Genomic DNA, 22,467 nt, shown 5'->3' on the forward strand with positions numbered 1-22,467 from the left:
CGGACTCTACAGCGCAGGCTCAGTAGTTGTGGTGCACGGGCTTAGTTGCACTGCGGCATGTGGGATCTTCCCAGACCAGGGATTGAACCTGTGTCCCCTGCTTTGGCAGGTGGATTCTTAACCACTGTGCCACCAGGGAAGTCCCCAGAGCCAGAATTTTAATGCAGCTCTAATTCCAGAGTCCACGTTCTTTTTCACAAAGGTGTTCATAGTATATGTTGTTTCAGAAAAAATAGATTATAAAAACACTAGAATAATCTTACCTTCTGTTTGGCTTTGTACTTTGTCTCTCACATGGTATGTGCCTGTGTGGCCCGTGAACTAATAAAATCAACTTGTTTAGTGGTTGAACCAATGATTGTTCCTTTAAATTCTTTCCTGTAGCAATTCTGACCCTTTCATACATCTCTCATAATATCCGTTGGGTGTTTATTTTCCTCTGTTGAACTGAGCTGAGTGACGAAGAGGCAGAGAAAATGTGATAATGTTACGGAATGGCATAAAATCTGACCTCTTCTGCTTAATCATTTTGCAGCCTGCTGATGAGGGATAAGGAAAAACAGTCTTCCTGGCATCTTTGATTGCTGACAGCAGTAATCAAGTTAAACTAATTAACTTCATAACAACTTCCATGATTTTATTTATATCTAATTATATTAACTTAGTGATATTTTTACACGGCTCTAAAACAGGGGCTTTCAATTCTTTTCCTGTGGGCCCCTTAGGTAGAATGGACAGATGGGGATAAATAGCCTGAAGGCCCTTCCATGCTGGCCCTGCTGTTATGTTTTACATATTGAGGTTCTCTTTAAACCTTTCTTTGAACGAAGGATTTTACCTCATTATCAAATAAATTTGAGAACCACTGCTTTTTTTTTTTTGCGGTACGCGGGCCTCTCACTGTTGTGGCCTCTCCCATTGCGGAGCACAGGCTCCGGACGCACAGGCTTAGCGGCCATGGCTCACGGACCCAGCTGCTCCGCGGCATGTGGGATCTTCCCGGACCGGGGCACGAACCCGTGTCCCCTGCATCGGCAGGCGGACTCAACCACTGTGCCACCAGGGAAGCCCCCTGCTTTTTTTTTTTGACCATGCTATGTGGCTTGCAGGATCTTAGCTCCCTGACTAGGGATCGAAGCCGTGCCCCCTGCAGTGGAAGCACGGAGTCCTAACCACTGGATCTCCAGGGAAGTCCCCAAAACCACTGCATGTTAATCAGATCCTTGGAAAGAGTTTTGTTGGGGGGAAGATAGTAAAATTCATTTCAGCTAATATTTGAGTGCTTACTGTGTACTAAAGGCTTGAGGAGACTGCAGTGAAGTAAATGTTGAGCAGGAAGGACAGGTGTTAATCACAAGTGAGCTGAACTTTATGAAAGAAAAATTATAGGGTGTTAAGAGGACTTAGAGCAAGGGGACTCAAGCCAGTATCCAGGGCAGTGGTTTCCAAACGAAATAACTTAGAGAGCATTCCTGCTCTCCACTCTCCTGCCAGGACTCCTCAAGGATTTTTATCTGTCCAAATGGAAATCTCTAGTCACTCCTCTGAGAATGGACAAAGAAAGTGTCAGGGAGACCTTCCTGAGTAAATTTCATAAAGGTCTGGTGGGAGCCAGACTCAATGATGAAGTGGGGGAAGGGAGGAGGAACAGCAATGCAAGCTGAGGAATTGCTATGTAGGAAGGAAGGTCTGAAGTAGAGAGAAGGTGAACTGTGTGCAAAGAATTGAACAAAGCCTAGTTAGTGTCTGGAACTTGGGGGGAGATCGTGTCTCAATATATATGTGCGTGTTTCTAATATAGCATTCATTTATCATGCTGATTTGTATTGACTCCTCCCCCCAGCCTATAAGCTCCTTGATAACAGAAGCTATATTTTATTTTGTCTGTAGCTACAGCATCTGGTATGAACTTAATGAATATTTGCTGATCAGGTGAACAAATTCTCTGCCTATAGGGCTTAGTTCAGATTTGGAGATGGAAAAGAATATTAATAGTTATGGAATAGGATAGTGACTTTAGAGTTTTTTTCCAGCTTAGGAACCCTTGATTAAAATGAAATTTTATGCAAAAAGTCCTGACACATACCGAACTGTTTGGTTGTAGTGTGTGAGTTGCTTCTCAGTTAACCTCTCCCCGTAACGTTCCAACCTGTGCCACCACAAATTTACTTTTATTGTTTCCTCTGCTTATTCATACCGAGGTGGGTAATTCCTACTGTCTTTCTTTCGGATGTCAGTACCTGACCCCTTTTCTCTTCTGTCTGCTCTCAGGTTAGGTGCCCACCTGGTGCACGCCTCTCTCATAGCATGTATTGAACTGTGTCTGTTGGTTCTCAAGCAGAGTTTTGGAGAGCCTTGGTCCATCTGGTGTTTCCCTGGCTTTGCTCTCCTGTATCCTACACCAGTATCCTGACATTTTTTTAGCACCTAAAGCTTGAGGGTGAGGGGGCTGGAATCAAAGGATTGACCTTTGTGAACCAATAGGGGAGGAAAGAGGGTACAGATACACATAGGATTGTAAACTGTCATAAGCTGTTAATAGTCATTGATCACAGGGCTAAAAGTCTGTGCCATTAACTGAAAGAGGCGGAAGAGAATTGAGAGTAAATAGGTGTGAGATAGTCTTGGAGTGCTTGTTGGAGGGGGTTGGGTGGAGGCTTCCTGGAGAAATGTAGGAACACAGGGTGGCATTGTGTCCCAGTGGAGATTGTTGTTAATAACTCTATAATGGCATCAATGTGCCTGTCTCTGACTTTTTAAACCCCCTTCAGTAATGCTCAGCTGTTTGGGTATAGACTCCAGATAAAAAGATGGTTGGGGGACTTCCCTGGTAGCACAGTGGTAAAGAATCCTCCTTCCAATTCAGGGGACACGGGTTCGATCCCTGGTCGGGCAACTAAGATACCACAGGCAGTGGGGCAGCTAAGCCCATGGGCCACAACTACTGAGCTCCGTCTCAACGAGAGTCCGCGCATGGCAAACTACAGAGCCCACATGCCCTGGAGCCTGTGCGCCACAACGAAGAGCCTGTGTGTAGCCACTAAGACCCAACACAGACAAAAAAACAAACATAAATAAAATAAATATTAAAAAGAAAAAAGATGGTTGAGTTGGCTCAGTTAGAATTAAATTTTGTCAGGGGAACATGAAAGAGGAACTCCTAAGAGCCAAAAGCGTGGATGAAGAGGGAAGTGAATATAGGTATAGGTGGGGTGAAGAATGTTATGGCATCAGTGGATTGGAGGTTTTAATTAAGCCGAAGAATCATTTCAAAAAGGAATTCAGCCAGGGCTATAGAGATTCATTGACCTCTGGGGACAGTGCCATTAAGTTAATGGAAGATAGTGGGTAGATAGTCTCTCGAGGTTGAGGATATAGGGGGTTTACTGTTCATGAGCATGAGTTCCAGTGGCCACGTTTTTGTTAAATATTTTAACAAGGTAGATTTGGACTGCCTGTGTTGGAATCCTGGCTCTGTCATTTATCAGCTGTGTGACCTTGGACGTGTTATATAATTTCTCCATGTCTCAGTTTCTTCATCTGTAAAATGGGGTTAAAAATCGCACCTATCTCATAGACTTGTTTTGAGGATTACATGAATTAATGTTTGAGTGCTACCATATAGGAAGTATATATAAGTACTTACTAAATAAAAATAGTGACTTTATGAGACTTCCCTATGTATTTAATTTAACGTGTAATTCTTCTAGTGCCTAGCTACCATTTCCTCCCCACCATTATTACTATTATCCCATAATTAAATGATATGCTCTGTTGAACAAGTCCTCTACACATTTTTTGTTGAAGTAGGAACTTTTTCATTAGGTTTGTAAATCTGTGCTAATCACTTAGAAAAGTACATTTTAAATGCCTCTATCTTGTGAATTTTATTTTAGCCGTTAAACGTTTAATGAAAGAAGCAGCAGAATTGAAAGATCCAACAGATCATTATCATGCACAGCCTTTAGAGGTTAGTTTCTATCTCTGTCTTCTACATATGTATTTTAATACTTTAGTATTTTAAACAAGTTTCTTAAAATTGTTTTTTCATTGCTTTGAGTCATTAAAAATGTGTTTGATATGCTTTATTGATATATTTTATTCCCTATAGTTCCTGAGTTTTTTTTTTTTACTTTTTTTTTTAACCATTAAAAAAAATTGAAGTATAGTTAATTTACAATGTGTTAGTTTCAGGTGTACACTGAGTATTTCTATTAGCCATTCAGGATCAGACATTTTAGAAGAAGCAGATTTCTGGTCTCTATAAAGTGGGCCTCAGATACTAAATTAATTTTAGGTCTTCCCTCAGGAGGGAAAGTGGAAAGAACTCCAGACTCTACAGGTGGAACACTTAGCCCCTTGAGGGGTCTCTACAGCTAGTTTGGGCTTTTTGTACGAACATCTCTACCTCTCTTCAGTCTTCCCATCTGTGAAAGGAGGGTATTTAAATGTGCCCAATCTGGTTTTCATGGTAATAGTGAGAATAAGATGTGATAATATGTGCAAGCATTTTGCAAACTATGAAGTACGTGGTTAACTGTAAGATGATGTTAACAGCCTATGTGTTAATATTACTGACCACTTACTAAAGAGCTTTTAGGCATCTATGAGGGATAATTTTTAAAGGTTTGCTAAAACAATCTAAATTTATAGTAAATTATTTGATTATATAAATAATAATTATCACTAATTAGGATATAAGGATTAATTTACAGTTTAATTAAGTCTATGATCTTTTTTTAGATCAAATGATTTTTTAATTAATTAATTAAATCTCCATCCAGAAAATAATCAAGCATGAACTCAAAATAAATATATTTTCAGACATACCAGAACACAAATTTTCTTCCTTGTATTCCTTTCAGAGGCACATAGGTGACAATAAACCACATCAAAATAATGCAAAAACCAAAAAAACAAACAACAACAAATAAATACAGAGGAAGATTGAGATTCCAGTAAACCTAGAAGACACTCAAGTGACGAATTTTGGAATGTGTCAAGAAAGCAATTAGTCCAGATTAAAACTTCAGGGCTCCAGAAGAGATTTTCAGAGAAAATAAATGGAGCTAAAGTAATAGGAAATATGTAAATCTATAATCTTATTTATGAATATATAACAATGCTCAGATGTTTTAAAATGCATTTGTTTAAAAACATTTTAGCTCTTATGGGACATGAAAACTAGATTTAATACCTTTTATTTATAACTTTTATACTTGAGACATTGTGTGCATTAGAAACTGTTCTAGCAGTATTATAAAACGTTAATTTTTTGCACCCATGTTTCTAATACTCACTGATAAAAAATGTTTTAATGTTCTTGATTCCTTGTTGGTTATTGTTTTTGTTCAGGATAACCTTTTTGAATGGCACTTCACAGTTAGAGGGCCCCCAGATTCAGATTTTGATGGAGGAGTTTATCATGGACGAATAGTACTGCCACCAGAGTATCCCATGAAACCACCAAGCATTATTCTCCTAACGGTAAGAATTCTTGACTTTTTGGAATGCTTCTGGTGTAACTCTTCCTGGTGGCTGTAAAGTGTGTATGCATACTCATTTTCATTAAGAAATGAAGTGGACCATTATTATTATAACTTTGCTTTTGGAGACCAGACCTCGGACTGTATTTTTTTCTGGAAAAAAATTCCTAGGAAGTTGAAGCATCTGAGAAGTACTCGTGATACTAATTGCCATAGTGTGGTTGTTCGGATTCAGTGAATTAATGTGTGCAAAGTACTAGGCTGGCACATGGTAAGTACTCAGTAAAGGGTAGTTACTGTTATTGTACCTCTTAAGCACGTTATCTCCTTCAGTTTCTCACGTTTCTTATGCTTTGTTCTTGAGTCTCCTCATCTTTACGTGCAGCTCTTAGAATAAGAACGGACACAGTCCTCAATAAATGTTAGCTATGTTATTACTATTTATTTATATCTTAGAATTTCTCTCCATCTTCACATATTTTATCTCCATGTAAAGGAAAGCTGTTGATCCAGTTTTCTCTTTTATTTCCTGGGACAGTATTCCATCAGTAAATTCCTCTGTTAAGTGTTAAGCTTTTCTTCCTTCATTTCCTTTCATTTATGTGTGTTTAATTATCCCTTAACCTTGAAAGAAGCAAAAATAAAACACAAAATCCTTCCCATATCTCTGCTACCACTTTAAGCTGCAGTCTTATTTTTCTCTCCTGATAACCTTCAAGACATCCTAACTGTAGTTTAGCCTGTTGTGTTCTGGTTCCCACACATAGGACCCTGTTTAAACAGGCTTAAGACACCAGTCTCAGAGACCAGTCTGAGAAATCTCACCACCTCTTCTCAGTCTTCATCCTATTCCATCTAAGTTTAAGTTAAACATCTGATACACATGGCGTTAGCAAATGGTAAAAGAAAAGATATTCATCATCACCAAATTAATGTTGCTTTTACCTATAGTGTTTGGTGTAGTGGAAAGAGCATTAGTTTTAGAGCCAATAGCCCTGGATTCTGGCCAGTGCGGTTTCCATTACACCACGGGCAGGTTACATAATCTCTTTGAAATTCAGTTTTCTCATTTGTCAAAAGGGATGTGTATGGTAAATATAATCACACTATAAAGTTCCTGGCATATAGAAGCTGCTTACTAAACACTAGGTGTTGTTGAGAATTGTTAATGCTGGCAGTAGGGCTGGAGCAGGAGGCCCTGGAGGGGCCCTTCCCTTCTTTTAGTTGCTAGATCGTGGGGAGAGCCAGGTGGTCTGAAGGGAGGGCTGGTGCGTGGGGAAACTGGTGGGGGCCAGTGGGGCAGCAGCTGTTCACCGATGATATTGTCATGTGTACTGGTTTTCAGTACTTACTCTTTCTGATTCACTTCCTCTCTTTGAAAAGTCTTCTCCAGCCTTCATTCAACAAATATTTATTAAACACGTGTCATGCACCCTGTGGGTGTGGCAGAGAATAAGTCAAATTCTCTGCCCACGTGGAACTTATATTCTAACTTCATGCCTCTTTTTCCTATCCTTCCCCTCAGTACGGATAGTCTACGAGTTCAGACTACAGCTGTTTTCTCTTATTTCTATGAAATGGTTTCAACGATCACCTCTGTGAAAGTCAGGTACCAGAAATGTATTATCTTCTTCTGATGCCAGCATGTCTGTATTTCTGCCTGCCTGCCGGACATCATCAGTAGCTCTTCTGCCAAGACAAAACTGAAATCATTCTCTCTCATCTTTCACTTCTGTGTTCCTGTATGAAATTGCATCAACCTTCTGAGGGTCACTCCCATCTCAGAGCCTTCCTCCCCAGTATCTAGTTTCTTCTCTTTTAGATCCTTCCCAGAGTCTAGCACCATACTAGGCACAGAGAAGGATATCAGGACATCTTTATATGTCAGTTATTTAGATGTCACTTGTGCAACTCAGTTTCACAAAGCTGCTACAACTTCTAAAAACAGCTTTTATTATTCATTCAGAATCCAGCAAATATTTGTGGAGTATCTGTAAGAGGACAAACATCTGTATCCCCTTGGAGGTTCCATCCTTTTAAAATTCTCTAAAAAATTATCTTTAAAAGTTCTTTATATATAAGATATATTTATACTTTAAAGTATAAAACATTAAACACACACATGTATAACTTTTAAAATACCTTATTTATTCCTAAGGCTAATGGACGATTTGAAGTAGGCAAGAAAATCTGTTTGAGCATCTCGGGACATCATCCTGAAACTTGGCAGCCTTCATGGAGTAGTGAGTATTTAAAGCGAATATAAATCTTATATAACTTTAGTCAATTCATAATAATAATGTATAATACTCTCTTGAGGTTGAAGCTGTTTTGGATAAATAATTTGATATTATTGAATAAATAATAAAATTCTTTTCCTTGTCTAGATTTTTGCATCATTTTAATACAATCCCCTACTTGTACCTCTTCAGTGAAACCCTATGAGTCTTTTCTTTTTCTCTTTCCAGAGTAAACCCAGTTCCTTTTACAGAGCAATTTAGATTGATGTTTACTTTTTATTTCAGTAAGAACAGCATTATTAGCCATCATTGGGTTTATGCCAACAAAAGGAGAGGGAGCCATAGGTTCTCTAGATTACACACCTGAGGAAAGAAGAACCCTTGCGAAAAAGTAAGTTTTGCATTTCCTTATTTGTTACGATCTGAATACTGTTCTGGATAATGGCTACTAGGAGATAGGCTCTGTCTCTTTGTGACTCACCTTGGTTCTACAGGATCTAGTCTTAGTTTTGCTATTTCAGAAATTCAGTTGTATCAATCTCCCCAGGGGCGACCAGACTGTAAAGAATTTGTTTCATGCTATCTAGTTTTAAAAAGTAGTTGATAATATCAACTTACAATGAGCGATACCTTCTAGAAGATAGTACTGGTCATTTATCTCCACTTGGGCAGTTTTACAGATGGAAAAGAGCCAGAGTAATGATATGTATGTAGCTTTCCACAAAAGTTTAAAAACTCCTTGAAGGCAGGGAGGGAATCCATTTTGTCATCTTTGTATCTGTAGCATCTGCCACATAGCAAGTGCTTAATAAATGATCTGGAATAAAGCAAAGATTTTCTTTACAAGTTGTAGTTTCCCAGTGGTATTGCCTTCTTGGTTTTTTTCAAGTACATTCTGTCTGTATAACCCAGAGTAGTGCTAAAACTAATTCTTGTTTTTTTTTTTTTTTTTTTTTTGCGGTACGCAGGCCTCTCACTGTTGTGGCCTCTCCCGTTGTGGAGCACAGGCTCCAGATGCGCAGGCTCAGTGGCCATGGCGCACGGGCCCAGCCGCTCCGCGGCATGTGGGATCCTCCTGGACCGGGGCACGAACCCGCATCCCCTGCATCGGCAGGCGGGCTCCCAACCACTGTGCCACCAGGGAAGCCCTAATTCTTGATTTTGATCATTGTCCTATTCTGGACTTTGCTGCCTACCACCTTTCAGACCTATTATGTTAATTAAATTATAGTATATCTTATCCTAGCACAGCCCAGAATTGGCCCTCCATAGATGTTTGTTAAATCAGATAGACTTTAGCCTCGGGAAGATTTGATAGACTCCCTGTTTTATCAGCAACTTTTCTTTTTAAACCTTATTCCCAAGTTTGGTATATACCTTGCAGCTACTATTCACAAACTATAATATGTACTTGGAGTACACAGCATTTGTTTTGATTTCCTATGTCGACTTTCTATCTTGATACTTCCATCCAGTTCATTTCATGTACAAGGTAAAAAAAAAAAAACCAAAAAACTTTTTGTTTAGACTTCTCACTCTATATATTCTAGGTTCTTAGTCTGTGATACAGGCTTTCTAAAACATGATTTTGTGTTCAACCATGGTAGCATACTGTCCTTGTGGATAAACTAATACTAATATATTAAAAATAAACTTTCTCCTTTAAACTTCGTCTGACTTCTCAGTTAAAAGTGAACACATTTTAAGGTAAATAATTTGGATACAACTGATTCTCAAAGGATATGGACAGCAGTGCTACTTCTATTGAAACAAAAAACATTCATCAATAAACACTAAATTAGGGCTTCCCTGGTGGCGCAGTGGTTGAGAGTCTGCCTGCCAATGCAGGGGACACGGGTTCGTGCCCCGGTCCAGGAAGATCCCACATGCCGTGCAGCGGCTGGGCCCGTGAGCCATGGCCGCTGAGCCTGCGCGTCCGGAGCCTGTGCTCCGCAACGGGAGAGGCCACAACAGTGAAAGGCCTGCGTACCGCAAAAAAAACACTAAATTAACACAACTTTTACATATATTTTGTCTACATGAAGTTATAAATAGTATATTCGTCAAGATCTAAGACTCTTATTTTGTTGAACTAGAAGTAGGACAAAATAGTTGTTTTTAAAAGTTCAGCAATGTAGCAATATATATTTCTGCACATTATACACATTTACTTCCAGTCATACAAAGAAGAAAATAAAAACATACAGAAACAAATTAATATTAGGAAATAGTCTAGTTAGCAGGCTTATTTTGAGCCTCTACTTATAATGAATGAGGAATTTCATTGTCTGGATTTTCCACAAGTTCTCTGATCTTTCAAGTTGTACTACTATTTTGATGAGTAGGGTTTGTGAGTTTTTCCTTGGAAATGTCTGTAAATTCTATTTTATTTTATTAAAAAAAATTTGTTTTTATTTGATTGCACCACACGGCTTGTGGGATCTTAGTTCCCCTACCAGGGATCAAACGCGGGCCCACAGCAGTGAAAGTGCCAAGTCTTAACCACTGGACTGCCAGGGAATTCCCGATTTGAGCTTTAAAATGGACTTTTTACATAGACTTAACATAGGCTTGTTATGTGTGATCTTGAGGACAGTGTAGTTAAACAATTTATATGTTTTGTCTTACAGATCTAAAGCTTACTTTATTTAGGCAGTATGTTAGGAAAAAATGAAATCTAAGCCCTAGTTTTTGTTTTTTTTAAATTTCAGATTGTTAAAATTGAGCTATAATTGACATGGATTGTTCTAAAAAACAGTGTAACTTGTGTATTTGTCTCAGAACTGTAATTATTGCCAAAATTGTCTCATTTGCATGTAGATGAGTGTGATACGGAATTGTTGAGTGATCTTTTAAATTTAATCATTCAGTATTTGACTGTCTTGGATTAACTTTCAAGTATTTGATTTATACCCATCAAAAAATTACTTCTTACCAGATCACAAGATTTCTGTTGTGAGGGATGTGGCTTTGCCATGAAGGATGTCCTGTTGCCTTTAAAATCTGGAAGCGATTCAAGTCAGGCTGACCAAGAAGCCAAGGAACTGGCTAGACAAATCAGTTTCAAGGTACTCTAAATTTGTAAATAAATTCTAATTCTGTAGCCCTTTTGTTTATTGCCAACTTTTGGACAGAAAGTAAAGCAATGTAGTTCTGTCTCACTGAGGTTTTTACAAATAATTTTTTCTCATTATAAAACTAATAATATATATTCACAGAAGCAGCATTATTATTATAGCATAGTAATGGTTAAAACTTAGACTCTGGTATACTGTGCCAGGGTTCAAATCTCAGCTTTGCTGCTTATTGGTGTTAGGGCATCAGGCATATTACTTACCTTGTACCTTTTTCTCATCTGTGAATAATAATGGTACTTGTAGGATTCTTACAAGAATTGAGTTAATGCTCATTTAAATGTATTGCATTTAGAACTGTCTCTGGTGCTTAATACATTTTAACTATTATTATAGAAAATATAGATAAACAATAAGAAGAAAATAACAATCATGCATAATCCCATCCCCAAGAAATAGCTGTTATTAATATTTTGACATGTCTCTCATCCTTTTGCTCTGCATGTAATTACTTCTGGAATTTAATTTTTAGCTCCATCAATAAAAGTCAACCTGCCTTAAGCCTCCTCCCTTTTCTCCCCTCTCTACATCTTGTATATCCTCCCATGTCCAGTTCTTGGGAGAAATTTTCTCTTCTATTTTACTGCGGTGCCTGGAAGAGGAGGTGCTTAATAAATGTTGGTTATTTTCTTCCTTCTGAAAGTACAGAAGTACAATTCCTTCCTATTGTACTTAACATTACTTCTCTGAAAATCTTAGGGCCAGACGTCTTTTGTACATCAGAATTTCAGATTTTAGAAATATTAAACCTATACTAACATCCATAGTGGGATCTAGGGCAGCACCCCATAATCAAATCTATTAATATCTCATCAGCAAACCTGGGAATATTTACAGTAATGTGCGATCAAGACTGTTAATAGCTTCACATGTCAGACTTTGCCTGAAAACTACAAAAAACTTTAGTTTTTAGAGCTTTTTGGAGTGGATCGTGAACCAGAAGTGTTAGTTTTGTTCCTCACCAAGTAACGGCTCCTTGAGAATAGGTATTGTCTACTCTTCCTAAAATATCTAGCACAGTATTGGACACGAATGAATGCTCAGTGCTTAACTGACTAGTTGATATTAAAGTACTAATTAAAATAAATCCAGGAGAGGACTTAGTAGGTTGTGGGTTATTCTGTACATCTCCTCTTGTGACACTGCTCTTGGGTGTATCTTTTTTTTATAGGCAGAAGTCAATTCATCTGGAAAGACTATCACTGAGTCGGACTTAAACCACTCTTTTTCACTAAACGATTTACAGGATGATATACCTACAACATTCCAGGGTGCTACAGCAAGTACATCGGTATGGCTCTTGTCTTTTATATCTATATCTATATCTATACCACTGTCATTATTTGCAGTAGAAGAGGCGATATCTAGATGAAATATCTGAATACTTTGGTCCTCCTAACAGTTGGGTTCTAGCCTAGCTCTCCCTCTAGTGAATTATAGTATCTTGGTTTTTTTTGTTGTTGTTTTTTGCGGTACACGGGCCTCTCACTGCTGTGGCCTCTCCCGTTGCGGAGCAACAGGCTCCGGATGCGCAGGCTCAGCGGCCATGGCTCACAGGCCCAGCTGCTGCGCGGCATGTGGGATCTTCCTGGACCGGGGCACGAACCTGTGTCCCCTGCATCGGCAGGCAGACTCTCAATCACTGTGCCACCAGGAAAGCCCGAATTATAGTATCTTAAGCAAGTTATTCATATCTTCTGAGCCTTCTTTTTTGTTAAATGGGGCTGGACTAAACAAATTTTAGGTCCTATTGTCCTTCCAGAACTCTATGACTTTTCTGAAAAGTTAGTTTCAATATAGTGCTAGACTCTGAATGAAACAAAATATACATACATTAGCTGCTTTCTAAATAGGCACTCTATCTCTGGAAGGTTTGTTAAGCTGCATTACGGCACTGACTTAAAGGCATTAAGGCAGTGACTTAAAGGCCTGGAGTCAAAGATTTGCCTTAGACCATCTCTGTCCAGTACGGTAGCCAGTAGCCACATGTGACTATCTAAATTTGTATTTACCTTATTCAGAATGAAACGAAATTAAAAATTCAGTTCCTTAGTCACACTGGCTACATTTCAAGTGTTCAAGAGCCACACGTGGCTAGTGGCTACTGCATTAGACAGCATAGATACGGAACATTATCATCTCAAAAAGTTCTGTTGGACGGTGCTCCCTTGTACATAGTAAGTGTCTAATAAATAGTTATTGAATGAAAGATTACACGGATGCTATGGGTCTTATTAGTTGTGCCCTGACCTGTTGTCTAAACATTAGCGGGCTTTGGTCATTGGAGAGACTGATTAAGAAACTGTGACTGGATTGTTGCTAAATAATTAAGATTATGGGGGAAAACACTGACTTTCCTTTCTTTTTTTTAATTTTTTAATAAATTTATTTATTTATTTTTGGCTGCATTGGGTCTTCATTGCTGTGCATGGGCTTTCTCTAGTTGTGGTGAGCAGGCACTACTCTTCCTTGCGGTGTACGGGTTTCTCTTGTGGAGCACGGGCTCTAGGCATGTGGGCTTCCGTAGTTGTGGCACACGGGCTCAGTAGTTGTGGCACATGGGCTTAGTTGCTCTGCAGCATGTGGGATCTTCCTGGAGCAGGGCTCGAACCCGTGTCCCCTGCGTTGGCAGGCGGATTCTTAACCACTGCACCACCAGGGAAGTCCCTCCTTCCTGTATATAAGAGAGGAACTGTCTTTTTCGTAACAGATTGTTTGGTTGAGTAGCCACATCTTTCCCCCCTGTCCAGTTTATAGAGGATTTTAAAGGGTCAAGAAAATTGAAATAGAAGCTGGGCAAATACAGATTTTCCTTTTACTCAGGAATACTTATTATAAAGTGGGACTGAGTGGTCTTCTCCCATTCAGAGAGTGAGATGGGCAGAAAGAAGTGGATTGGAGAAAGCAGGGGAGAGGGTGCTCTAAAGGAAGTTTTTGGGGGACTGGAGATGGAAGTATAAGAAAAAAGTGCACGCTAAGAGTTAAATCACTTTTATGTGTTGCCTATGTAATTTCATGAATTACAGAGAGATATAGTGAATTAATTTTAGTCAGTAAATGTTTTAGCTTGCAGTATTTAAAAAAAATTCAGGGCTTCCCTGGTGGCGCAGTGGTTGAGAGTCTGCCTGCCGATGCAGGGGGTGCGGGTTCGTGCCCCGGTCTGGGAGGATCCCACATGCCGCGGAGCAGCTGGGCCCGTGAGCCATGGCCGCTGAGCCTGCGCGTCCGGAGCCTGTGCTCCGCAACGGGAGAGGCCACAACAGTGAGAGGCCCACGTACTGCAAAAAAAAAAAAAAAAAGATTCAGATTACTTTTCACCTTTAGAATTCTAATCGTTATTTATTTATTTATGTATTGGCTGCGTTGGGTCTTCCGTTGCTGTGCGTGGGCTTTCTCTAGTTGCGGTGAGCAGGGGCTACTCTTTGTTGCGGCAAGCGGGGGCTACTCGTCGTTGCGGTGTGAGGGCTTCTCATTGCAGTGGCTTCTCTTGCTGTGGAGCACAGGCTCGAGGCATGCAGGCTTCAGTAGTTGTGGCACGTAGGCTTAGTAGTTGTGGCTCGCAGGCTCTAGAGCGCAGGCTTAGTAGTTGTGGCACACGGGCTTAGTTGCTCTGCGGCATGTGGGATTTTCCTGGACCAGGGCTCGAACCCGTGTCCTCTGCATTGGTAGGCGGATTCTTAACAGGTATTTGAATTGGGAAGCCCTCTAATTTTTTTTGATATCATAAATAGTTTTTTTTTAAATAGAACCATCCTATTACAGAGAGGAGGAGGGTAGTAATCATTTTTCACCTATAAGGACAGTCTGCTAATACTTGTGATGTATTTAAATCTGTCTTTAGTCTATTTTAAATCTATGTCAAGTCTCCTGTTGCATATTCCAATTATACTTATTCCAGTTGTAATTTATTTTATAATTAGTTATTTATTGTCTATCTCCCTTCCCAGAATGTAGGCTCCTTGAGGATCAGGGCTGTCTTTCTACTGCACGATATCCCTAGTGCTTGGCATAGTGCCTTGTATATAGTAGATGGTCAATCGGTATTTGTTGGTTGAATAAATGAATCTTAGGATTGGCACTTTAAAAAAAATACTAAAAAAATGCTAGGAATACAGATAAAGAAGTCAAGTCGTTTAGTAAATTAGATTGCACCAACAGTAGTTTTCTTATTACAGTAGTCTTCTCCATTTTGATTTTTTTCTCATTTTTTCTTCCAGTTTTATTGCAATATAATTGACATACAGCACTGTATAAGTTTAAAGGTGTACAGCATAGTGATCTGACTTACATACACCATGAAATGATTACCACAATAAGTTTAGTGAACATCCAGTATCTCAGAGATACAAAATAAATGAAAAAAGGAAAAAATATTTCTTCCTTGTGATGAGAACTCGTAGGATTTCCTCTCTTAACAACTTTCATGCATAACAAAGAGCAGTGTTCATTTTATTAATCGTATTGTACATGACACCCCTAGTACTTATTTATCTTTTAACTGGGAATTTGTACCTTCATCCATTTCCCCTACCCCCAGGCCCCTGTCTCTGGTAACCCCAAGTCGGATCTCTTTTTCTATGAGTTTGTTTGTTTGTTTTGGAAGTTTAACTTACCTACAACACTACGTTAGTTTGGTGCACAGCATAGTGATTTGATATTTCTATACATTACGAAATGATCACCACCCATTTAGGTTTTAAAGTACATAAAGCAGAACTCTTCTTCGTAGGTATAGGTAATTGATACCAATTCTGGTTAAAACAGTAAAATTGCATACAGTTGCAAATTTAGCTCTTAACTACATTTACGTACAGATTATCTCAGAGTGTGATTATATAATTTGATCTCTGTGGAAGTAACTGAAACCTCCTTTTGGCTAGGGGTAGCTGCTTTACACGCAAGCATAATATAAATTCACTGAGACGTTATACATCAAATCCTAGATAAGGTATGTTTTTTCAGCCTTGAGGGGGCGAGAGATTGCCCAAAGTCTAAACACAGCAGATAACATCAGGCCATCTGTTTATTTGGTGCAGATTTTTTAGCTATGTAGAAATGGGAACAATACTGTTGGTCGATTTTTGTTTTTCCAGTCTATCAGACTGTTTTCTTCTTCCCAGGGTTTGAGGTTCTGAATAAGCCATTTCATTTTGTGTTAAAAAGCAAACACAAAACTCCCTCCCAGGTGCTATTCTAGGTTACTATAGAAAAGCTTTTATATATATATATAACAAGGGACTTATCTGTGACTGTGATTTTTTTATATAATATTTAAATGTAATTTAATTAAATATAAACGTCACATACTTTTATGTTCCCAGAAATATCACTTCATCTTAATGAAGGAAATGGAAACTATTATGACTTAAGTCTTCATTCTGTGATATGTGTGTTTGAACAAGTTTAGGCAAACAGTAGAGATTTAAAAGTCCTACCACCAAACCTATGGCATTTTGAAAATGCTAAGGCCAACTTGATTCTCCATCTGCAGTTCAATATGAACCACCAAAATTTAGTCCAATTAGTCGTTCAACTCCAAATAATCATACTAATAAAGTTCTGAAAAGCAGTCCTAAATAAAGTTCTGAAAAGCAGTCCTAAATAAAGTCATGACTTTTTCTGTTACCTAAATCTGGAGTCTTCAAAGGGATATATCGATAGTAATATTAATAATGACTAACATTTAATAAGCAGTTGTGTATCCTAAGCACTTTATATCATTATCCTATTTAATTATCCTTCGCAACTACTGAACTGGATAGTATCCTTGTACAGGAGAGGGAGCTGCGTCTTAGGTTAAATGACTTGCTTAGGGTCACACATCTATGAAGTGGTGAAGCCAGCCTAGTAATGATAAGTCTCCCTGTTTTAGTCAGGTATATGGGCAGGATAGTGTTCTCCCCTCAAACTAATGAACAAAACGACATGTCTAAAATCAAAGCTTTAAGATGAGTCGGTCTCTTATGCTAGTTTCTGAATTGATACTACCAGCTTGTTTTTTATTTTCCTTAAGAACCCATTTCCCTGTAAGCCCTGAGTACTTTTACTCTATCAGATACTTTTATCTGCTTGGCTGAATGGCTGGAAGAATGGGAGATTTCCAGCAGAATGTTGTAATAAGTCATTACATGACACAGTGTGGCAACATTAGACATCATAAAATGTAACAGCTTTGTGTATCTGCTCTTCAGTGAGCACCTTGCTCCTGAGCCCTGGAGTATGGAAGTCCAAGTTCATGCACCTCTAACTCAGCATCAGCACTTTTATTTTTAACTCAGAGTGGGTAGTTCCTTTCTACCTCTGGGTTATGGGTCACTACATTTGAGTGCTTCCAAAGGATAGTTTTTAGAAACTCAGATTATTTAAATCTTTTAATGTTGGGGTGCTGTCAGAATTAAAATGTAATTTCTTCTGCAGGTAACTTAGATCAGCAGTTTTTCCCTATGTTTACAGTTGTTGCCAGGACAAAGCTCATTCTCTTACCTTTAAAAAAAAAAAAGGTATTTGAATTACATTATTAGATTCCTTTTTTTTCTAAATACTGAAAATTTCTATAATGAAAAGTATTTTCGTTCAACACTTTTTTTGTAATTACTCAATTTAAAAAGTTATTCTGAATAAAACATACATTCTTATTTTTTATTTGAAAGAATGTGTCTTGACACTATTATAATCAGCATAAAGTTGTTTTCAATATAAGAAAGACTGTTGGGTTATTAGAGGTAGAGTTAAGGTATCTCTGTAAATAAAGTGGAATTCATATTTTGTAGAGCTTTCTTGTCTATAGAACACATCTACGATTTTGAACCGCTTGGCACCACATTGTGTTTATGCTTTGACCAAGCGTTCATTGAAACGATGGAAGGCAGTTGACATCCACTGCTTTTCAGGGGGATACACTGAGTCTCCCCTAACCACCTCCACGTGTTTCTCAGCACATACCCAGGGCACTCTTGTTTTTTTGCGGTACGCAGGCCTCTCACCATTGTGGCCTCTCCCGTTGTGGAGCACAGGCTCCGGACGTGCACGCTCAGCGGCCACGGCTCACGGGCCCAGCCGCGCCGCGGCATGTGGGATCTTCCCGGACCGGGGCACGAACCCGCGTCCCCCGGACTCTCAACCACTGCGCCACCAGGGAAGCCCTGCCCAGGGCACTCTTGACAAGAGTTCATGCTTTACATTCATAGAATAACACAGTTCAAACACACAGTAAACAGTTCTTCTAGACTTGTGTTCAATTCAGTTGACAGGGATTGTGAGAAATGATAAACCTGGTTTGAAAACCACATCTATTTTTTATAACAATATTATTATGAAGATCATATGGTTTGAAATTATTTCCTATGTTCTATGATTGTTGATGTAATAAGATAACACTGGGGGAAGAACACTGTTGCGAGTTGCCCTTTTTTGCCATTTAGAATATGGCAAATTTTTATGTAGAAGTGGGAATCAAATTGCTTCCCTCCTTGACTCTCCTGAAAGAAGGGGGGTACCCAGATGCCTAGCAGATACTGTTAGAATTGCTGCTGGAGGAGAGTACAAAGCGATCTATGGAGAATATGGGCAAACTCTGTCCTTGTCTTATTTGTTGCTGGTAAATCCCTCCTCTACCTGGTGAGCACTCAGAATAAATTGTCTTGCTGGCTTATTCCGGGGGGTGAAGTATTAATCTCAGCACTCAGAGAATTCTTGATAGTTTTGCCCTTAGTCATATTTAGCGCTCGGAGATTCCTTGTGCTGTTGAAGAGCCTGTATGTACGTATACAAGTGTTATCTGCCCGTTTCAAACAAAATGTATTAAAATTTCATAGTGTGGAGTCCAGAACACCTTAGCAGCGTCCCTTCAACAGCCTGCCCGACCTGTAGCTGAGGATACCTCCATGAGCCCTCGACAGCGCCGGGCCCGGCAGCAGGGTCAGAGAAGGTCGTCTACGTCACCAGCTGTGACCCAGGGCCGGCCGCCAAGAGACCACCACACTGATCATGGCGGATCCGCTGTGCTGATTGTCATCTTGACTTTGGCATTGGCAGCTCTTATATTCCGACGGATATATCTGGCCAATGAGTACATATTTGACTTTGAGTTATAATATTGTTTCGTGTCTTAAGAGCTGTGACTCAGCTACTTCATTAAACATTCTGCATTGGGTATAATCTAAGAATTGTTTACAAAAAGATTATTTTGTATTTACCCTTCATTCCTTTTTTGATCCTCATAATTCAGTATAAATAGAGCTAGACATTCAGACTGTGTCCTGCTTAGTATAAGGGACTGGAAGTCAAAGTCCCTTGTCTCTCTGTATGACCTGCTTTATAGGGAAATAACTTATTGTTGTTTCTCATGCCTCAGCTTCTCTTTATGTAAATTTGTGATACTTTTCTGTATAGCCCTTTAAACTTTTTGGATAAAAAATGGTATTTTAAGTTCCAATGAGTATTACTAGTTACTCAATACCATTTATTGAGTACTCTGTTTCTACTTAATGTAGAATGATATAGGGATAAGAGTTGGAAAAAAAGGGAAAATAAAACTCCTCAAATAGCTTGCTTAAAATGTATTCACATGAGACATACTGGAATTGCCCATTCTGTGACTGACTTTGTGTCCTAAACATTCTTCGGTGAAAGTAAACTATTTTGGTCAAACATTTCTGAGGAAATGAGATTACATCATTATTATTGGATGTTACTTGAAGAGGGAATAATGCTTTGTAACCACTTTGATATGCTGTTATCCCCTTCTCTCCAGTTCACACACAAGATTTTAAAAGAAAGAAGGAAAACAACCCTCCATAGAGCTTTGATTTAAGGAAGGAAGGATCCAAGCCAGGAAACTGCTTGATTTTCTTCCACAAGTTAAATGGGAGGATCTTAAGATTGGAATGTTTGCTGTACTTTGAATTGTATATCTTTTGAGTTGTATTATATGCCTAGCTTTATAATCACTATAAATTTAATTATTCCAGGCATATCATAATATTGAAATATTTCATGTACCATTTTAATATAAAAGCTCAGGGCCCATGTAACAGTGATAGAAATTAGAACTGCCCACCTAATCAAAGCCCAAGAGGTAATTTTCAGTGCAAAATCAATATATCAATATATATCAATATATTTATTGATATATTGATCAATAAATCAGTATATAACTTAGTGCTAGCTAGCTCCACAGACTCTAGTAGATAATTTTATCATCATAAATAATGCCTGGTGAGAACATATAATCACAGAAAAATGTCACCTTCAGCATGTTCAAGAGCAGCGTTGAGGGCACTCTTGAGGGTATTGTTAATGAAGATTTAATTTTTAAATACAGGCAGTCCCCAGCTTTCAAATAGGTTATGCTCTAAAAGTGCATTTGTAAGTTAATTCTTTTTTTTTTTTTTTTACGACTCAGTGTTGTAAATCATGTTTAGGTTCTAGACAAGGCCACATTAGACAAAATCCATTAGTCCGTAATGTATCTTGAATACTTAGGGGAATGGTATTTATAAAGTCCTTATGTAGCTTTAACTAACTGAAATTATGGACAAGATAGAAACAATTTGTAAAATGATTTTAAAGGCAAATTTAATTTTTACTCCTGCTCTGATAGGATTTTGGTTCTATGAACTATCAGACACAATTTGTTTTCATCTTATAGCCAGTTATGTCTGCATCTAAAATAAGAACGTATTGTATACTGTTATATAATACACAGTTTTCTTAAATTTTAATAAATTGGCATTTTTAAAGTGTTTACAGATTGTTTCTCTTATATCTACAGCTGAAGTTGGTAAAGTCTAAAAGGCCCAAGGACTTTATGAAGACCTCGTATGTCAGGAAAATTATAGGTTACCATTTTATAACTTTATTGCCATGAGAAAGTTCATTCTGAAGTCTTGGTTTGGAATGTAAAATATTAGAAATATTGGTTCAGTGGTCAGTGGTCTCCTAGCAAGAGGTCACTGACTTACGGGGGAAGACCAGGTAATGTTACCACCTGAGAAGAAGGAAATCCGCATTCTCTCAGCCTATCCTGAGGTTAATCGTGTGCTAGGAACAGTCTTCCCTCCATTTCCTCTCCATCACACTGAGCCAGGCTCGATCTATGTGATCTCGTTGCATGTTTCCGTGGTGTGTCTATACTTTAAAACCGATTAAGCCAAGAAGATTTCACGTTCTACAGATCTTCCTCTATCTGAGTTGCCTCTCTTCTTTCACCCATCAACAGCCAGGCCGTCTCCTTCTTTGTGCTGTTTTTTTTTTTAAGCACCTGATACACGTATCTGAAAGTGGCATATCTTTTGCTTCTTCCCTTTCAGCTCACATTGCTACCTAAAACTCCTTAAATTGTTGATCTGGCCCCCATTGTGGGGTTAATGAACAAAACTGGCCTTTGGAGCCATTCTTACATCCCGATAAAGGGCCTCTTCAGAAAACTATTATTTTTAAAGCCCCAATTTAACCCCTTATTGACAGCATAAGGCCAAAACCGGATGTGTGATCTGGTAGGTAAAGGCTTAGGACTCCTTCCTCCAATCCTCAGATTTAGGTAACTCATGGCTTTTCCTTTGACCGACATAGCACATATCAAGGTAGTTAAAATAGCATGCTTGAGAAAATAAATAATGTCTGTTTCACCTGTAACTGTTTAAACCAATGAAACCTTTCAAATTTTATGTATTGTGGGGCTTTTATGTAGCACTTTATATTTTCATGCTGCTTATAGTTTTATTCTACTGAAATAAATAAATTTCATCAAAATTCTCAACTACTTTTTTTAAAAAACCTTCAAAAATTGTTTATTATTTTGACTATGAAAACATAAAATTTCCTATTTCAGGAGAGTAAGAAATCGTTTTGTTCTTTTTGGCTGTGAATAAACTTTCTGGTACTTCGAGACCTCCCATTTTTATAGAGCAGAATCAGTAAACAGGCAGACCTCACACAATTGGACTTAGTTGTTCAGAAACCTAGGCTGAAGTACTGAAAAGCTTATATTGTTTTATTACTTGCAAAGAAGTATATGAAAGGTGAATGCATTTAGTGAACCTGAGTTTTAACAAAGAAAAATGTGTACGTTAACATGTGTACTCTGGGAATTCCCTGGAGGTTCAGTGGTTAGGACTCTGCGCTTTCACTGCCCAGGGCCTGGGTTCAATCCCTGGTCAGGGAACTAAGATCCTGCAAGCCGTGCGGTGCAGCCCCCAAAAAAAGTGTACTCTTAACAGGCATTGTGGGAGGCTATAATTGCTCCAAAGCTATTTGCAATGCCTCTTTAAAGTTGCCTTCAGAACTCGTTTGAGCTGCTCAATAAAACCAGTGACTTTATTCATACCTGCTTTTGAGTTCTTTACGTCATTTGGTCTTATCTCCTGTTCATTGTACCTCCTTAAATATTCTCTTGCATTTTTCCACTTCTCTTCATGCTCACTGCCACTGCCCTAATTAGCCATCATCTCCTCTCAACTAGTGCAATTATCTCGAACAAGTCTCCATTCCTGCCCCACTCTGCACGCAGCAGCTGGAGTCTTCTCCAGTGCGTGGTACAGATCTGATCCCGTCTCTCCCATTGCTCTTAAAATAGGCCTGAACCCTTGATGTAGGACACAAGGCTGT

The 22,467-nt window shown here is 38.7% G+C and overlaps 1 protein-coding gene across 1 annotated transcript in view; it reads left to right on the plus strand.

Annotated features, from left to right (window-relative positions):
* UBE2J1 (ubiquitin conjugating enzyme E2 J1) overlaps positions 1-21,636 on the plus strand; it is a 26,279-nt gene extending 4,643 nt beyond the window's left edge. Inside the window, exons 2-8 of the mRNA XM_024747310.1 lie at positions 3,897-3,970; positions 5,356-5,487; positions 7,645-7,729; positions 8,012-8,117; positions 10,665-10,794; positions 12,032-12,151; positions 18,675-21,636. Coding sequence (XP_024603078.1) covers positions 3,897-3,970; positions 5,356-5,487; positions 7,645-7,729; positions 8,012-8,117; positions 10,665-10,794; positions 12,032-12,151; positions 18,675-18,953 — 926 coding nt within the window. The 3' untranslated portion in view covers positions 18,954-21,636. The remainder of the gene's footprint in view (positions 1-3,896; positions 3,971-5,355; positions 5,488-7,644; positions 7,730-8,011; positions 8,118-10,664; positions 10,795-12,031; positions 12,152-18,674) is intronic.
* The last annotated feature ends 831 nt before the right edge of the window (positions 21,637-22,467 follow it).

Source organism: Neophocaena asiaeorientalis, unplaced genomic scaffold (assembly GCF_003031525.2).
Source record: "Neophocaena asiaeorientalis asiaeorientalis breed wild unplaced genomic scaffold, Neophocaena_asiaeorientalis_V1.1 scaffold161, whole genome shotgun sequence".
Classification (NCBI taxonomy): Eukaryota; Metazoa; Chordata; class Mammalia; order Artiodactyla; family Phocoenidae; genus Neophocaena; species Neophocaena asiaeorientalis.